This window comes from Crocodylus siamensis, chromosome 6, assembly GCF_052110815.1.
Source record: "Crocodylus siamensis isolate JL-2025a chromosome 6, ASM5211081v1, whole genome shotgun sequence".
Classification (NCBI taxonomy): domain Eukaryota; kingdom Metazoa; phylum Chordata; order Crocodylia; family Crocodylidae; genus Crocodylus; species Crocodylus siamensis.
Window position 1 is genome coordinate 21172147 of NC_143400.1, and position 16349 is coordinate 21188495.

General features: G+C 49.9%; 1 protein-coding gene across 1 annotated transcript; it reads left to right on the forward strand.

Moving 5' to 3' along the window:
- The first annotated feature begins 3884 nt into the window (after positions 1–3884).
- LOC149861553 (NACHT, LRR and PYD domains-containing protein 1b allele 2-like) lies at positions 3885–16102 on the forward strand. Its single transcript, XM_090053770.1, is given in 8 exon segments — positions 3885–3924; positions 4324–4365; positions 5833–6004; positions 8283–8506; positions 9445–9698; positions 13145–13298; positions 14002–14112; positions 15744–16102. Coding segments are annotated over 8 exon segments (1356 nt in total).
- Positions 16103–16349: the final 247 nt, after the last annotated feature.

Genomic DNA, 16349 nt, shown 5'->3' on the forward strand with positions numbered 1-16349 from the left:
GGCCCCAGAACTGATCTCTGGGGGATCCCACTATTCACATCCCGCCAGGTCAAGTATGACCCATCCACCACCACTCTCTGGTTCACCTCAGCAGCCAATTTTTGACTTATCCAACTGTGTAGGCATCAATGCCACATTCACTCAGTTTATTAATAAGAATGGGGTGAGAGACAGTGTCAAAGACTTCCTTAAAGTCCAGAAACACTACATCCATGGTGACACCATCGTCCAGGGATTTAGTTACCTGGCCATAAAAGGCCATCAGGTTGGTCTGGCAGGACCTGCCTTTGATGAATCCATGTTGATTTCCCCTGGGCATGATATCCCCTGCTGGCCCCTCACAGATGTGATCCTTGATAATTTTTTCAAGGATTTTCCCCAAGACCGATGTGGGGTTTACGGGCCTATAGTTTCCTGTGTACTCCTTTCTCCCTTTCTTATAGATGGGGACCGCATTAGCTAGTTTCCAGTCTCCGGGCATCTGGCTCATGGACCACGATTGCTTGTACAGCTGGGCCAAGGGCACAGCAATGACCCCCCCCAGCTCCCTCAACACCCATGGGTAGAGGGCATCAGGGCCCGCAGATTTAAAAACATCCAGCCCTTCCAGAAGATCCCTAACTACTTCTGTGCAGGCCCGAGGCCTGGCAGTGCTATCCCCGAGATTGCCCCTACCTGTGGTGGGAGAGCTGTCCTGTTCCCTGTCCAAGGAAACAGAGGCAAAGAACTTGTTAAAGATTTCGGCTTTCTCATCTGGCATAGCCACCAGATTACCATTTGAGTCTTGCAGGGGTCCTACATTACCTGGTGCCTGCTTCTTACTCCCAATGTATTTGAAGAAGGACTTTTTGTTGTCCTTAATCCTGGTTGCTAGTCTGAGCTCCACCCCCGCCTTGGCCTTCCTAATGGCCCTCCTACTCTCACGGGCCTCTCTTCCAGCAGGTGTATGACTCCCTTTTGGCCCGCATGCATTCTTGAATGCCTTTGCTGAGCCAAGGGGGTTTCAGAGCACTCTTACTCCCCTTCTTTCTCTTGGGGACTGTCACACTCTGAGCCTGAAGGATCATCCCCTTAAGGTATGACCATCCCTCATGGATTCCCATATGCTCTACATTTTGGGCCCTCAGCATCTCCCCCACTAATTTCCTAAGTTTGTTGAAGTTGGCCCTTCTGAAGTCAATGGCTTTAGTCTTGGTATAAGCCCTTGAGACCCCGCGCTGGATGATGAATTCCAGCAGGCAATGATCACTGTCACCCAGGTGGTCAAGGACCTGCTGTCCCCTCACCAGGTCATCCCCAGTGGCCAAGGCCAGGTCCAGCAAGGCATCTCTCCTGGATAAGGTGGAGGTCTGAAGGGAGGTGACAGCCTGCTCATTAATGCATTGAAGGGAGGTGACAGCCTGTTCCCTTTGGGGGTCACTCACCTCAGCATGGTGCCCCCAGGCCAGTAGTAACATGGCCGGAGAAGAATCCTGCCTCATAGACACTTATGCATTTCCAGCCCTGTCAGGTCAACTTTGCTCTTCTCCCTTTCTGACTTGCTGGTATTTCTGGCAGGTCACTGGGATTAAAAAAAAGACGAAAAGAAAAATATCATATTTTCTGACATACAGCATGCCCCTGGATATAATCGACACCTTATTTTGGAAAGGCAGAATAAAGGCACTTCTCTTTTTTCTATAGTGATGGCTGCAGGAAGCAGGGACAGAGTCTCAGTTGCCGCTGGCTCACCCTCCCTTTCCTGCTTAACTATAACCCTAGCTGCTGCTGAAGACTGGTCTCCATGGGTGAATCTCTCGTTTTGAAAAAAGCTAACGAGCTGTGAAATAGGAGGCCAGGAGCAGCTAGCAGGGAGCAAAATTGCTGTAAGAAAGGCTAGCTTGATTAGTGCAACATCAAGACCATTAAATAGGAGAGGTGGTCATTGATACCTGTGGAGTAAAGACCACATGTCAGGCTGCAGTCTTGATCCGGGTGCCTTGGTGTAACAGTATGGCCATTCATCTTCACTTGCTGCTCCATGGCTATCCCCCTATACTGGTCAAAGCTGGTGTGAAGCCTCCAGTAGGGCCTAATAGGTGACTACATATAAACTCCTGACCAAGAAGAGGAAGCATCTGGGCAAGCCTGATCCAAGACTGCTCTGGTACTCCCTCCAGTTGGCTCCTTAGCTTTGCTTCTTGTCTGATCTTGTGGTGTCTTGACTTAGTTCATCCTTGAACTTCACTCCTGGATTAACCTCCTGGCTTCAGACACAGGTTGATTTCCCATCCTACTTGCCTCTCCATGTCTTAGCCCATGCCTTGTTTCACAGGCCCAGTTTATTTATGAGAAGGTCATGTGGAACCTTGTGACAAGCTCTGCTAAAATCCAGATACACGATATCCACAGCATCTCCGTCATCCACCCAAAGAGATGCTGCACTGGGAAGCAGGAATGTGAAGCTTCTGTCCCAGGCAGAAAATCAGTTTCCTTGCTAGAGACATGCACCCTGATCAGCTGGGGGAGATTTTAGGAGGTAAATGGTGCATGTTGTATGTGAGAACAAACAGTACATTTGTATGAGGCCTTCTCTTCTCATCTGCACCAGGCAAGGACTGGGAACAATTCTAGCCCTGCTTCCTTTAGGACTCTACCCTTGCTGTGACTCTGGGCCTCAATTCACCCCAGAAGAGTGGGGCAGGACCACAAGGTGCCATGACCTGATCTGGCTTCCACTGGCCTGTTGGGATGTCCCAATGCAGAGCGAAGAGCCAGCTGCCCAGGGAGAGAGGCAGGTGTTGGGAATAAATTGGCTACCCCTGATGTGAAGTTGTTTCTGGAGCTCCCCCTGGCAACTTTGTTCCAGTCACTCTCCTGGAGAGTCATGAACACCGCACACCCCTCATTTCTGTGCTGGGCATTTCCCACATTCCTCTACAGATCCTCTGATCCCAGCAGCAGCTCAGCCTCAGTCACAACAATCAGCATCTGAGAGCTGCAGATTGTGAGGAGCAGTCTCAAGGGAAATGAGATAGAGAGGCCAAGGATGACACCCCATGCTAATATGGCAACCCCAGGAAAGAACAAGGGTCTGTTTGTGTATTCTCTGTTGCATGTAGCTGCTCTGGGTCATGTTACCCCATAGGCTATCCCAATAAAGATGTGTATCATTTGGAGGACCTTGCTTTGCCTTTTCTTGTACTTGTACAGATAAAATAAAAGCCCCCAGTGTTGCCCCTGAGGGTCATGCCGCTACCTGGCTTGGCCACTCCAATCCCTGCTGCAAAGGAAATTTTCTCAATGTCTCGTTCTCTCAGGAGAACCTTCTGTCAATCAGCATCAGGAGTGGCTGAACCAAAGATCCTACCTTATGCACATAGGCTGTTTTAACATGTGCCAAGGTCTGCTGGGCCAGAACTAATAGTGGGGTACCATGCAGGGGCAACCAGAGGAGGATTCAGGGGCTGTATGAGCTGGTGCCCAGCTGGGACACTGGACAGAAGGACCGTCTCTACCAGGTCTTGGAGGAAACAAATTCCCCCCTTGTCTGAGAGCTGGAGGGTACATGTCCTCTGGAAGGGGCCAACTCTGAGCTCACCCTGAAGGATCTGCTCTTTGCCTGTGATGGAGGTCAAAGCCTTTCCCACTCCCTGTGACTCCTCTTGCCAACCTGGTCCTGCTTCAGCACTGTGTCTATAAAGAATGAGAGAATCAGAGAAAATGAGGGTGGGAAGGTCATGAAGTCTCCCCTCAAACTTAATTCATCACACTCACAAGGCAGCAATGGGAGAAAGGGGGGACATGGGACCCCAGGGAGACGCAGGGCTGTGAATGACTACAGGAAGGAAGCAGATGCTGAAGCTGGGGGATGTCATGGAGCAGAGGCGTAGCGAGCTCAAACAATGCCTGGGGGTGAGAACCATTGCAAGGATTGCAAGCCAGGTAGGGAGGGGAAGGGGAGTCTTCCCTGCCTCCATGCTCTGCACCTTGAAGGCAGCTGTGTGGTGTCAGCTTCCTGGGAGCTGTCCTGGTGCCCCATTCTCCCCTCCCCACACTGATATGCTATGGGGCAAAGGGCAAGTACTCCTTTAGTGTCACCCCACAGATACTTGGCTCTGGCTGTGCTACCTGGCTTCTCTGGTTGGGCAGTGCAGGGCTTCCCCTGCAGTGGTAAAGACCCCTGGGATGAGAAGGAGATTATAGACTTCTCTTTCCCGAGTCCCTCCAGGTGTGCTCCTGGTTTGGAGAGGCATATTCCTCCCCCTCCTAGCACCCCGTTCCTCCAAAACACCTAGCTCCACTCTGCCACTTCCTTCTCAGACTCCCTCTTGTCTTCTCCAGGTATCAGGAAAAAGAAGGTGGAGAAGAAGAGGGTCGTATCAGGTGAGTGAGCCATGGTCCAGCTGCAGGGACCCAAAGCTCATACACCCGCTCTGGAAAGGACCAGAGCCCAGCTTCTGCCTTCCCTGGGAAATGCTGTGGATCCAACATCCTGCCCCATATGACCCCCTCACAGCACATCCAACCCCATACACTCATCTCTGCTGTTCTCCCTCTCACCTTCTTTGGTCCCTTTCTCAATCCGCCCTCCAAAAGGGAAATATGAGTCCCATGCAGGTTTGATTTTCACATTTCCCCATCACAAGCAAAAAGTGTTCTCACCATGTGTCTTTGTACGTGACCGTGCCATTCACCAGAGCACCTGGTGTGTGCTGGTCTATAGGATGTTACCATTGTCAGTGGGAGAGATAGTCAATGATCAAAACAGCTTCAGGAGGGTCCTCAGTGGTTCTTTCATGCCATGGCTTTGCTGAAATAAATTTAGTTAATAGGGAGGAAGATGTATGCTCCGTCCTGCCTGATCCCCTCCTTCGATTCTTCTCTTATTCTTCCTGTTTTGGGGCTCTGCCTCCCCTACACTTCACCTAGTGCCAACCAGTGATGTTGTATCCCAGTCTTTTGGGTCTGGTTATGGTCTTGGTACAAGTCTTGACCTCTCAAAATGGTAGGCTGTGTATGAATGCCAGTTCACCTCACTTGGCACCCACCTCAGTGGGAATGACTTAACTTTGGTCTGTCCCTGGGTTACCTGGTCTCCCAGTGTTGGTCTCAATTCTTTTGGTTCATCATCACATTGACATGGACAGCTGCCTCTCCTGCTGTCCATAGGCTTTGGGTCAGCCAGGTCTGCCTGGCTGGTGCCCAGAATCCATGAGTCTGCTTTGGGTAAGTAATGTTGCCCTTCTGGACTTATACTCTCCTTCAAAACCCCCAATCAGGACTGCCACCATCTGCCCTCTGTGGAGTGCAGTTCAGCCCTGGGATGCTGAGTGCCCACAGGGGAACTCAATTCTGTTCCCCTAGGCTTTATGCTCATTGGGGATTTTATCCCTGGTTCCATAGACTGGCCAGCAAATTGGCACCAGCACACAGCCATAAAGTGGGACCATGCTGGCACGGGAGTCAATTCCGGCTCCGTGTGGCTCAGCTGTTTCTTTAGGGTTTTTTTTTTTCCTCTGCTGCAGTGCCTTCTCCCTCCTTCTTTCCGCACCCGTGTTCCCCCCGGCTCAGCAAGGTCTTGTGCTGGCCCCAGGCACCTCTAGCCCCAGGTAAGCCCCCCTCTGGGTTTTTAATCTTTATTACAGTCTTGCACACTGAAATTTCAGGAGCTGGGTTTGGGAGGAAAAGTGTGTTATGTGCAAGGAAATATGGTAACCTGAAGTTTCAAACATCCCCATTTCCCACGTGTCTATAGCCACCCCTGTTCCCCAGCACAAAGAGCAATGGTGCAGGAGAAGAAATAATTCCCCTTGGGATGTGTTCCATGAAGTCTTTTTCTCTCCTCTGCAGTGGAAGAAAAGGATTTACCTGTAGCAGGTTTCACTACAAGTCAGCAGAGAAAACACATGTGCCAGTTTTGGTCCTATGGGGCCAAGTTAATGCTTGTTCCTGTGTTTCAGGATCTTTTAGAAGTAAAGCCAGATATTGTTCCAGGTCCAAAGAGCTATCAGCATACATACAGGTGAGAGCTGGGGTGCCTGCTGCCCTGAGTGTCTAACCCCACACCCTATTCCTCCTTCTAAGGACGCACATTGTGGCAGGGCACTGTTGGTGCCAGTCACTTTAAGGGCTGGAGCATGCAGTAGCCAGGTGCTTGAGTACAGAAGCCATTTTGAAACCCAGGATATATATAGGGTGAAGCAGCAGTTTGTTGCTGGCAGCTGTGAGAGAGACATCAGCTGGTGGAGCTGAGGCTCAGGAACAGCTTGGAGGAGGCTCCTGGTCCTGGGCATGACCTGGATGCAGTTCAATAAAAATAAATGTAGAGTGCTTCATCTGGGGAGAAGTAACCAGCTATGTGAATACAGATTAGGAGGAGATGGCCTGGCCCGTACGATGGTGGAAAGGGACCTCAGGGTTATGGTTGATCACAGGATGAACATGAGCTGCCAGTGTGATGCTGTAGTCAGCAGAGCTAATAGCATACTGGAATGCATTCACCAATGCATCATGAGCAGGGCTAAGGAAGTGATACTTCCTTTCTACTCAGCACTGGCAAGACCCCATCTAGAGTACTGTGTCCAGTTCTGGGTGCCACACTTCAAAAAAGATACCGAGAATCTTGAAAGGGTCCAGAGAATGGCCACAAGAATGATCAAGGGTCTGTAGGGCAGACCTTATGAGGAACCTTAAGGGATCTGGGATTGTGCAGCCTGGGGAAGAGAAGGCTGAGGGGGGACTTGGTGGCCATCTATAAGTATTTAAGGGGTGAATATCAGGAACTGGGAGAAACTCTTCACTAGGGCAGCCCAGGGGAGGACAAGGAGCAATGGCCATAAACTGTTAGAGGGAGGTTTCAGGTTGGACGTAAGGAAGAACTTCCTTACAGTAAGGGTGACCAGAAGCTGAAATAGGCTTCTCAAGGAGGTTCCTCAACCTTGGAAGTCTTCAAAAGGAGACTGGGCAGACACTTTGCTAGGATCATTTGTTCTCAGCAGTATTCCTGCCCAGAGCATGGGGGGTTGGATTCAATCTTTCAAAGTCCCTTCCAGCACTTAACTTCTATGATTGTATGATTCTATGAAAACAACAGAAAAAGAAAAGTGCTACTGCCATATTTACTCACCCACCACACCCACTGCCCCTTCCCCCAAACATCAGCCCTACAAACCTGAGGTATGTGTTTCAATCAAGGAATCTGAATTTTCTTCATTGAATTGGAAGAAGGGTAGCATAGAGCAAGTGAACAGTGGGACTCCTGGCCATTGGGCATAGGAGGATCCAGGAATTTGAAAAGGAGGTTGCAGGAGATATCACCAGTGCCTGCTTCCTCTGCCTCCACTTCCCCTTTCTCCCCCTGCCCTTTGCCCCCTGAGTGGGCTGACTAGGCCACAGCATCATGAATCAGGGACTTGTTGGAGTCCCCAAAGCAGGTAGGCTCCTGTGCACAGCTCCAATAACTTCACCCCTTCACGCCAGTGCTCCACCCCTTCCACACTCTCCACCAGGGCTTGCTGCAGGGTGGAGGAAGTGGAGATCTGTGCACTACCCCTGCTGTCTCCAACTGACATGGGGGCATGGGAGCCTCAGGACTATCCATGTCCTGATACAGCTGCATGGCTCTGAGGAGCAGCTGCACAGAGTTCCAAGTCCCAGCTTCCCCTTGCCTATCTATTGCCTAGCTGATGGGAGATATGCTGAGGGTGGGGGAGGGCTGGGGATGTTGTCCTTATTGGGTGATGCTTACCCTTCCAGGCACTCCTACCTCCTGTTCCTTCCCTAGTTGTCCACAGAGTTGGCCAGGATGGGAGAAGTGGGTGAGGAGCAGGGACCAGGGATCCTGTGGAGGTGCTGCCCACAGCCCCTGGTTGGAGGTGGGCAGGAGACATCCTAAGGCTTTCCCTACCTTCACACCATCTGGTGACAGTAGCATGTGGGTCCCCCCTTTCTCCCCTGCTCTCCTGACACTACAGGGCACCCAGCCCTCCAGGGCTACAGGAGATGAGTCCACCAGCACATGTCCATCACTGCAGAGAGATGGCAGTGTGACCACTCTGCTGCTCTCCTGTGGATCTGCTCCTGCCATCAGGATGCCAGATGCTTCTCACCTGGGGATCCAGGGGCAGAATACAGGGACTAATCCTGGAGGGGAAAGAGTGCATGCCAGACAATGCAGTAGACATGTATTTTTGAGGTCTAGGATGAACCCAAGTGAGGTCACCTCTCTTGAATAAAAGCAGGAGTTGAGATGGTTCCCAGCAGCATAATTTGACCCTGCTCTTCTTTCTCCTTCTCTTCAGGATTCATTTCTCCAGAGCAGGCTTATACTGATGCTCTGAAACATCTCTGGGCTTTGAGGTGAGGGCTTTGGTGGCCATTGAGTACAAATGGGACTCCTGGGAGCAGCACCTGAAGCCACATCAGCTGCAGGGATGGATGGTCGCCAGCCCCTTGTTTAACATCCAGGTGGAACCAGCTGGGGCCATAGCAGCCGTTTATCTCCCGCACATTGTGTGCCTCAAAGGTACAGGTGGAAGATAGGGGCTGGAATCAGATTGTGTTGGGCACAAGGGTCCTGTACTTTTATATATCCCACAAAGACTGTTTTCTACAACCATAGGGTAAGGCAGAGGTTGGCAAGTCTTCAGAGCCATGGACTGGAACCATTGGCTGGGGTTTGAGGTAGGATCACTGCTCTGACCTGGCTGCCTGCCTTTGTCCTTGGCACAGCTTTGATCCAGCCCTGGTATGGCCATAGGCACAACCTCCCACCACTGGCCATTGCCCCCACAGAGCTCAAATCTGGTGCAGGACCATGGCAAAGCCCACAAACCAGATCCAGTGCCCAGATACAGCCCACCAACCAACCCCTAATATACATCATGGTGTGCATATGTAAGATGAGATCTTTTATAAGTTATCATATTTTCTGACATACAAAACACACCTTTTTCCCCCAAACTGGCATGTGTGCGTTAAGTAAGGAAGCTGATTTTCTGCCCCAGATAATTAATGGTGGTTATCATCCACTAATCAAGGTAACTTTTCTACGGATGATTTTGCTGGCTACTAGCTGCTTCTGTTTTTTCATCTCATATTTCAGAGCCCTGATAACTCTTTAGTTCTTGTCCAAGGCATAAAGAAATAGGCCCATCACTGGAGACCCTGGAGCAGCAGCAGTTAAGGTTTCCAGCTTTAGTTAAGCAGAAAGGGGAGGGTGAGTGTACTGAAGATTCAGCTATCTCCCTGCCCTATGCAGTCATAACTCTTGAACAACTCTTTTTCCTTTATTCTGCATTTTAAAAATACGGTGCGTGTTATATTCTGGGGCATGTCGTATGTGGGAAAGTATGGTAATCCATATGCCAGTGAGTCCTGCCTGTGTCCTCATGAATTGCAGGCAGCAGTCATCCCTGTCACTGGCTAAAGGTTCTTTTGACCATTATCTGAATCCGTTGACAGGTGGAGATGTTGACTTTTCCTCCATGCACCTTGCTCGCATCGTTAATGGGGAGCTGACCCTGGAGAAGCCAACAAGAGTGAAGCCATTCTATGCTGTGCTGGAGAACCCGAGTTTCTCCTGCCTCGGCCTCATTTTTAGATATTTATTTAAGCATATTCCAGTCCACTCCAAGGTGCTGCTGTATCATGCTGCCATGTATGCCCCCACAACCCTCCACGTCTACCTGATCCCTTGCGATGATTCGTTAGAAAAGGTAAAGGAGAATTCAAAGCAACATGTGTTTGGGAGAAGCCAGAGACCAGGTCTTCCAGCAACTGTGGTGCAGACAGGGAGTGAAAAAAGTAGCTCTGGTGGAAAAGCCTCACTCCGCCTCCCCAGCACAGAGATGGGCAAGATAGTGACAGATGCATTCAGAGGCAGAGCCTGCATGCTGGGATGCGCACTCTGGAGTTGAGAAAAGGGGCATATTCATTTGCACACCACACGCATGTTTCCACCAAAGAATTAGTCTCCCAAAATTGCGCTGTTTGTCTTACACAGGGCATGGCTTCTTTAGGGTTATCTCTTTTATTGGACCAACTGCATCATTGGAATAGAGTTAGAGCAGCTTTCAAATGAAAGACATTCTCCACCAGCTCTGTCTTCATCAGAAAATGTCTCTGCCCAGAAAGCAGCAGCAGCAGCCTTTCTACTTAGGCAGTACTGAGGGACTCAATGTGTCATGAAGTCATGGTTCATTCTCATCTACTTCATTCCTGCTAATTGCTTTTCACTCAGCAGGCATTAACAACTGTCTCTCCTTTTTTATTTTATTTATTTTTTAAGTTTTCATGTTCCACAAATCAAGCACTTCTCTTTGGAAAGCTTGCTTTCTGTTGTCCTGGCCTCTCTCTTCCTATTTCACAGCCCTGCAGACTGGATTTTATCTCTCTTCAAAGTCTGCTCAGGGGATCCAGTCTTCAGCAGCAGCCACAGCTTCAGATTTTGGCTGAGCAGCCAAGATCTGCTGGCAGTTAGCTGTGAAAAAGTTAAAACGGTAGCTTATTCCTGAGCAGGAAAGGGAATGAGAATGGGCTGCAGGTGACTATCTGTCCATACTATATACACCCATAACTCTGGAGATAAATGGTTTCCTCTTTTCTGCCTTCCCAGAAACAGTGCATGGGTCTTATTTAGGGTGTGGTATACTAGAAATTATAGCACATAGCCTTGGCTTGTCCAGTCATCAGGCTTGAGGGCAGTGCAAAAGGGAAGCCCAATATTGTTACCAGTAGGATTTCTTTTTGCCAGAAACCCTGAAGGATTGACATGGCAACTTGTCCCATGTGCTATCAAGTGAACTTTAATAGTAATACCTATGCAATATTACAGGATTCCTCCCCATAATACGACCTGACAAGTGGCTCCTTGGCCATTCCAGCAGCAACCTTTGTTCTTCAAGCATTCATGATTGTGCTTAGTTAAACCTTTGTTCATTCTGGAACAAAAACATCTCCTGGGACTGCTGCTACACACATCACCCTCCTAATCAGGGGTTAGTGAGACGGTTAATCTGCTGCCACTTTTCAGCCATGGATTCAAAGATGCAATCCTGGGATAACTGTACAGACGTACTTGGCAATATGGCAGCATAAACTGTTCCTGGCTCCTTATCTGGGAATCTTGGGATTTATCTCAGGGCAACATGGACATGAATGTCTGTACAGTTGCACTTTGTGCTTGGTTATAATGGTTGGATAACTTGGATGTTAATGTTTCAGAGATATAGTGAAATCCCCTCCCTCCTTTTATCAGTTTGCTGTTAAGCACCACCCATGTTCACCGTTCTTACCTTCCTGGTTCCGTTGGTTTATTCCAGGAGAAATGTGAGGTCTCTTTCCCCACTTAGCAGAAATGGGAAACATGCTTTTTTCCACTATTGTTCTTGTGAAGTAACTTGATAGAAGGAGTGTACACTCACACTCACATGCTGACATTTTTTCCCAGGTTTTCATCCTTTAGGAAATTGTTGATATCTATCTATCTATCTATCTATCTATGAAAGATAATACTTTGTACTACATCTTTCGTTTCTGCAGGAAAACCCATTTTCCCACTGGCTAGAAAAGTGCCAATGGAAAATGTTCCGCTAGCTCAAAACTCAAAAAAACCCAGGTGAAAATAAGAGGAAATAATTTAGACCCACTGTGGTATCAGAGAAAGGACAGTGGAAAGAAATGAGGATAAACAGGTATGATACCTAATGCAGTGATTCTCAGCAGGATTATAAGGCACTCTGGGGTGCCTTGAAATCTGTTCAGGGGTAAACACTGGGCATATCTACACTTGCATTAACCAGCAATTAAGCCAAACGCACCATAAGGGCAATGCCTCTTAGGGCACGTTAGGCGGGTGTCTGCACATGGGTGTCTTAAGGCGCCTTGATGCGGTTTGCTGGGGGAAGGTCTTTGCAGGCTGCCCTGGTCAGCACCCGGGACAGCTCCCGCATGGCTGTAGCCCTAAGCCCTTCCTCCGCAGCCGAGAGCAGCCGGGGCGTTGCTGCCACTGGTGTCTGCCTCGGGCCTGGGTTCAGTCGCACTTAGAAGCTGACACTGTGGCTCCCCCCGCACCATGAGAGAGCAGGCAGACTGGGTACGGTCCATGAACAACGTGTGCCCCCAGAGGATGGGGGCACGGCGACTGCCCACAGGTAGCCGTGGTGGTGTTGGCAGCAGGGGTGCAGTGTGGGGGTGGCAAGCACCAACCAGTGGCCAGCAACAGCCAGCGGCAATCAGCAACCACCTACAGAAGCTGCCGGTGGTGTCAGTGGTGAGTTGGGGGGGAGGTGGCGGGTGGCGATAGTCCGCAGGCACCACTGGTAGTGTCGGCAGTGGCCAATCACAGGGGGTGCACATGCACTCCCTATACATCACCAGTGGTTTGGTCTACCCCAGTGCCCAGCATGGCTCTAGCACTGGGTGCCACTTTCTCCCACTGGTGTTGCTCCCAGTGTGCTGGGGCTGAGCCCCAAGGAGCTGATGGTGCCTGCTTCCCTGCTGGACACTGCCAGTGAGGGAGGCAGTGTCAGCTCCCTCGGCCTGAGCCTGGGCATGGGTTTTTCTTCTGCTGCCATTCTTCCTGGCGGTGCTTGGCAGCAGTGTGTGGCCCAGCAGACTTGGGCAGGTGCAGCTGACAGAAGGCCATACCGCACCTACATGTGGCTTACAACACCTAACTACTCTAGAATAAACTTGATACCTGCTTTAGGCTTTATGCAGGTATCAAATTTACTCTCAGATTGCCCTAAATTGCCATATTTAAGGCTCATTAAGGATGGGCACATGAAGACCCATCCTTAATGTGCCTTAAATATGGTGACTAATGTGGTGTTAACTTCCTTATGTTGCCTTAAGGGTGCATGTGAAGATGTGCCCAATGTGTCATGCAATGTGAGGAAATATGATTCATAAAAGAGTGGCGCAGAGATTTCAAATTGGACTCCATAGTGTTCAAAGTATCCTGCCCTCCTGGGGGCTCTTTCTGAATTCATTGCTACAACAGAATTGTTCTAATATTGTTCTGCAGTCAAAGAAAATGAAAACTAAGAGCTGACATTTTTCTGGGGGTGGGGCTGGAGCCCATAGAGGGGGACCTGGAGTCTGAAGAGGTTGAGAATCACTGATCTAACCAAAGTGATGGAGCTTGGAAACCTCTTCACAGGCTGTGGAAGAGCATGAGGAGAAGCACAATGCAGTTCTTCTAGACAAGCCTCCTCAGATTGACAACCCCCTGTACATCAACAGGAATTACACCATGGCCAGCTCTCCAAAGGCTGAGATACTACCCAAAGTGAGCAGTGTACCTTACTGCTGTGGTGGGCTCCAGGGAGAGGACTGAGATCCTGGTGCCACTTGGGATCATGAGCTCCTAGGAAACTTGGGCTGGAAGGGACCTCAGGAGATCACATCCAGTCGAGCCCTGTTTAAGGCAGGATTGTCCCTGACTAACCACCCCAGCCAAGTGTCTGCCTAGCCTGCTCTTGGCAACATCTAGGGATGGAGACTCCACAGCTGCTCTAGGAAGCCTGTTCCACTGGTGGACCACCTGCATGGCCAGAAGGTGCCTCTTCATCACCAACCTCAATTTTCTCTGCTGCAGCTTGAGACCATTGCTCATAGTCCTGTCTCCTGTGGCCACAGAGAAAAACCCATCTCCACCCTCTCTGTTGTCACCCTTCAGGGACTGTAACACTGTCATTAAACCAACCATTCTCTCCAGGAGGCTCCTGCCTGCATCACCCAAAGTGTCTCCTGGGATGCCATGCTTCCTGGACAGCCTATGTTTCCAGGAGGTCTTACTTTGTCTCACAGTCAGCCCTGCCTGTCTTTTTTACAGCGTACTTCCTTCCTAAAAATGGGTGTCTATTTTTTTTTTTTGGAGGTGTGCATTAGGCAAGAGATTACAGTCATTGCTTTCAAGACCTCATTGAGCTTCCAGACCACCTGGGCTGCTTTTCCTCCCTCACAGTTTGCTCTTGTCTTTGCCTCAAAAACTCAAGTTCTCTTATTCAATCCAAGAGAGAAGGCAGCCCTTCATTGAAGTCTATATCAGGGACCTGGAGATGAACATCAAGCTCCATATCAGAGAAGATTCTTCTGAAATTCTCTGGGAGGCCATGGTGCGAGAAGGTAGGAACCGTGGGATGCTTTTCTTTCACCAATGAAGGCAGGTAAAGGTCTTCTGTTGGCATGAGGCTGGGCTTTTAACATCACAGTGAGTAATGGGGACAGGAGTGAACCAGCTGCCTCTATGCTGTTTCCAGGCCTGATTTAGCCATCATCTGTCATCTAAATCAGGGGTGGCCAACCCATGACACATGTCACCAGTGCCACAGTCTGCATCTGTGTTTGGCACAAGGCAGACTGATGATGGAGCAGGCAGCGCAGTGGCAGATGGGCAAGGGAGCAGAAAGCAGAGAAGCTGATGACACTGAGAGGATGGGGCAAGGATCAGAAAACAGTGCAACAGATGGGGCAGGGAGCACAGGGTAGGGAGCAGAAAGCAGAGTGGCAGATTGGGGTAGGGGTCATAGGATAGGGAGCGAAAAGCAGTGAGGTAGGCAGTGGCCCTGGGGTAAGTCACCCTTGCCCCCACTTCTGACTGCTTCCCTTAGGTGGTACCTGGGACATGTGCCCTGCTCACCCACCCCACGTTATGGTAGTGCATGTGGCTAGATCAGGGCTTTCACACCTTCAGCGGGAGGCTCATCAGAAGAGCAGCATGCACAGGAAATCGTGCGTCTTTTGTGGCCCTCCAAAGCGTCTACATGCACTGAATGCCCCTGCCTGTGCTCTGACCCTCCCCCCTTCTCTGCTCTCTTCCAGAGGACATGCAGTGAGCCTGCTTGTTGCAAAAATGCTGCGGTTCGTTTCTCAGGAGGCGAAGAACTCTCAGACACACACTATTAGCAACACAAAAGGTATATTTGCAAATAGGGTCAGAGTGAAGACAAAAGACTACACTCTGCCCCTGAGGAAAACTCTTAGCTGGGTTTTATTCCTTCTCTCCTGGGCACGTGTGCAGAAGCAGGAACTCTTACAACTCATTTTTGGTTCATACAAACATATATGAAATGATGTCACGTCATCCGTCGCATGTGCATTATAATTAACTACTTAAGTATGCGGGGCGGATAGGCATATATGCATTAGCTAATTACCCATGCTTAGAAAGCTCTCTAGATTACTAAAAGTTCAAACCCCTCTCTTTCCCAAGGACACAGCCAATTAAATCACAGCCTTTGTAGTTTACAAGAGTAGAGGCAGAGGAGTTTGAAGGTATGTGTGATTTAGTGTTACAAAGAGATAGTAAATTAGCGAGATGTCCTTGGTGGTGTTTCTGCTTATCAGGTACGAGATACAAACTGTGCAGTTCTAACAACACTCTATTCACTATACATTTTTAATAATATTTCTAACATGCTCATCACCTAAGGACCAGGCAGGTCAGTAGGGGCTAATGGGGCATCACTACCTCATAGCTAAGGGGTGCCACAAGCATGAGCAGCCTCTGGGGTTGGAATATAGGAGATCAGGGAGGGGACAGGGGGCACAGCAGCAGAAATGGCAGGGAGCAGAAAGCAGAGCAGAAGATCAGGCAGGAAACACAGGGCAGGGAGCACAGCACGGGTTGCCAGCAGGGGCTTGCCACCCCCAAGCCCTGACTCCAGGGGAACATAAGAAGCAGAGATATTTTGGCAACAAACCCATTGCATTTTCACATGTGCCCTCCCCGTCCCCTCCCCCTGCTTCCTCTGCAGACCCACATTTCATTGACAGACACCGAGAGCAGCTGATCCAGTGCATCACAGTGGTGGATGCCCTCCTGGACAAACTCTACGGCCCCGTTTTGGACGAGGAGCAGTACCAGAGAATCAAGGCTGGGGCTACCAACCAGGACAAGATGCGCAGGTTGTATGACCTGATGCCCAGCTGGGACAGGGCGTGCAAAGACTGTCTCTACCGGGCCCTGAAGGTCCAACACAAGCACCTTGTGGCAGGGCTCAGTGAGGTGGTGAGCTCACCTGCACTTGTGGCTGCATCATGTGCTGACAGCTGCAAGCCCTGGGAGGGTGCCAGCACCACACTTGGTGTCGAGGGTGGGCTCAGGGCTGAGTAGACCTGTTTTTAGTATTTTTTTTTTTATATATATATGTTTTTTTAATCCTGGACATTTTCAAACAAAAGAATTGGTGGAAGTTTTAACTTGTTGGCTTTAAAAAGTGTGGAGGGAAGGGAAATTTCACCCTGGTATCTGATTTGGGACAGTGCAGTGTGGGCCTTCATGGTGCCTCTCCTAGGCCCACAGTGTCCACCAGCAGCCTGTGCTGCTAGCGGCTCCTCTTCTCCAGGGGTTGGATACCAGC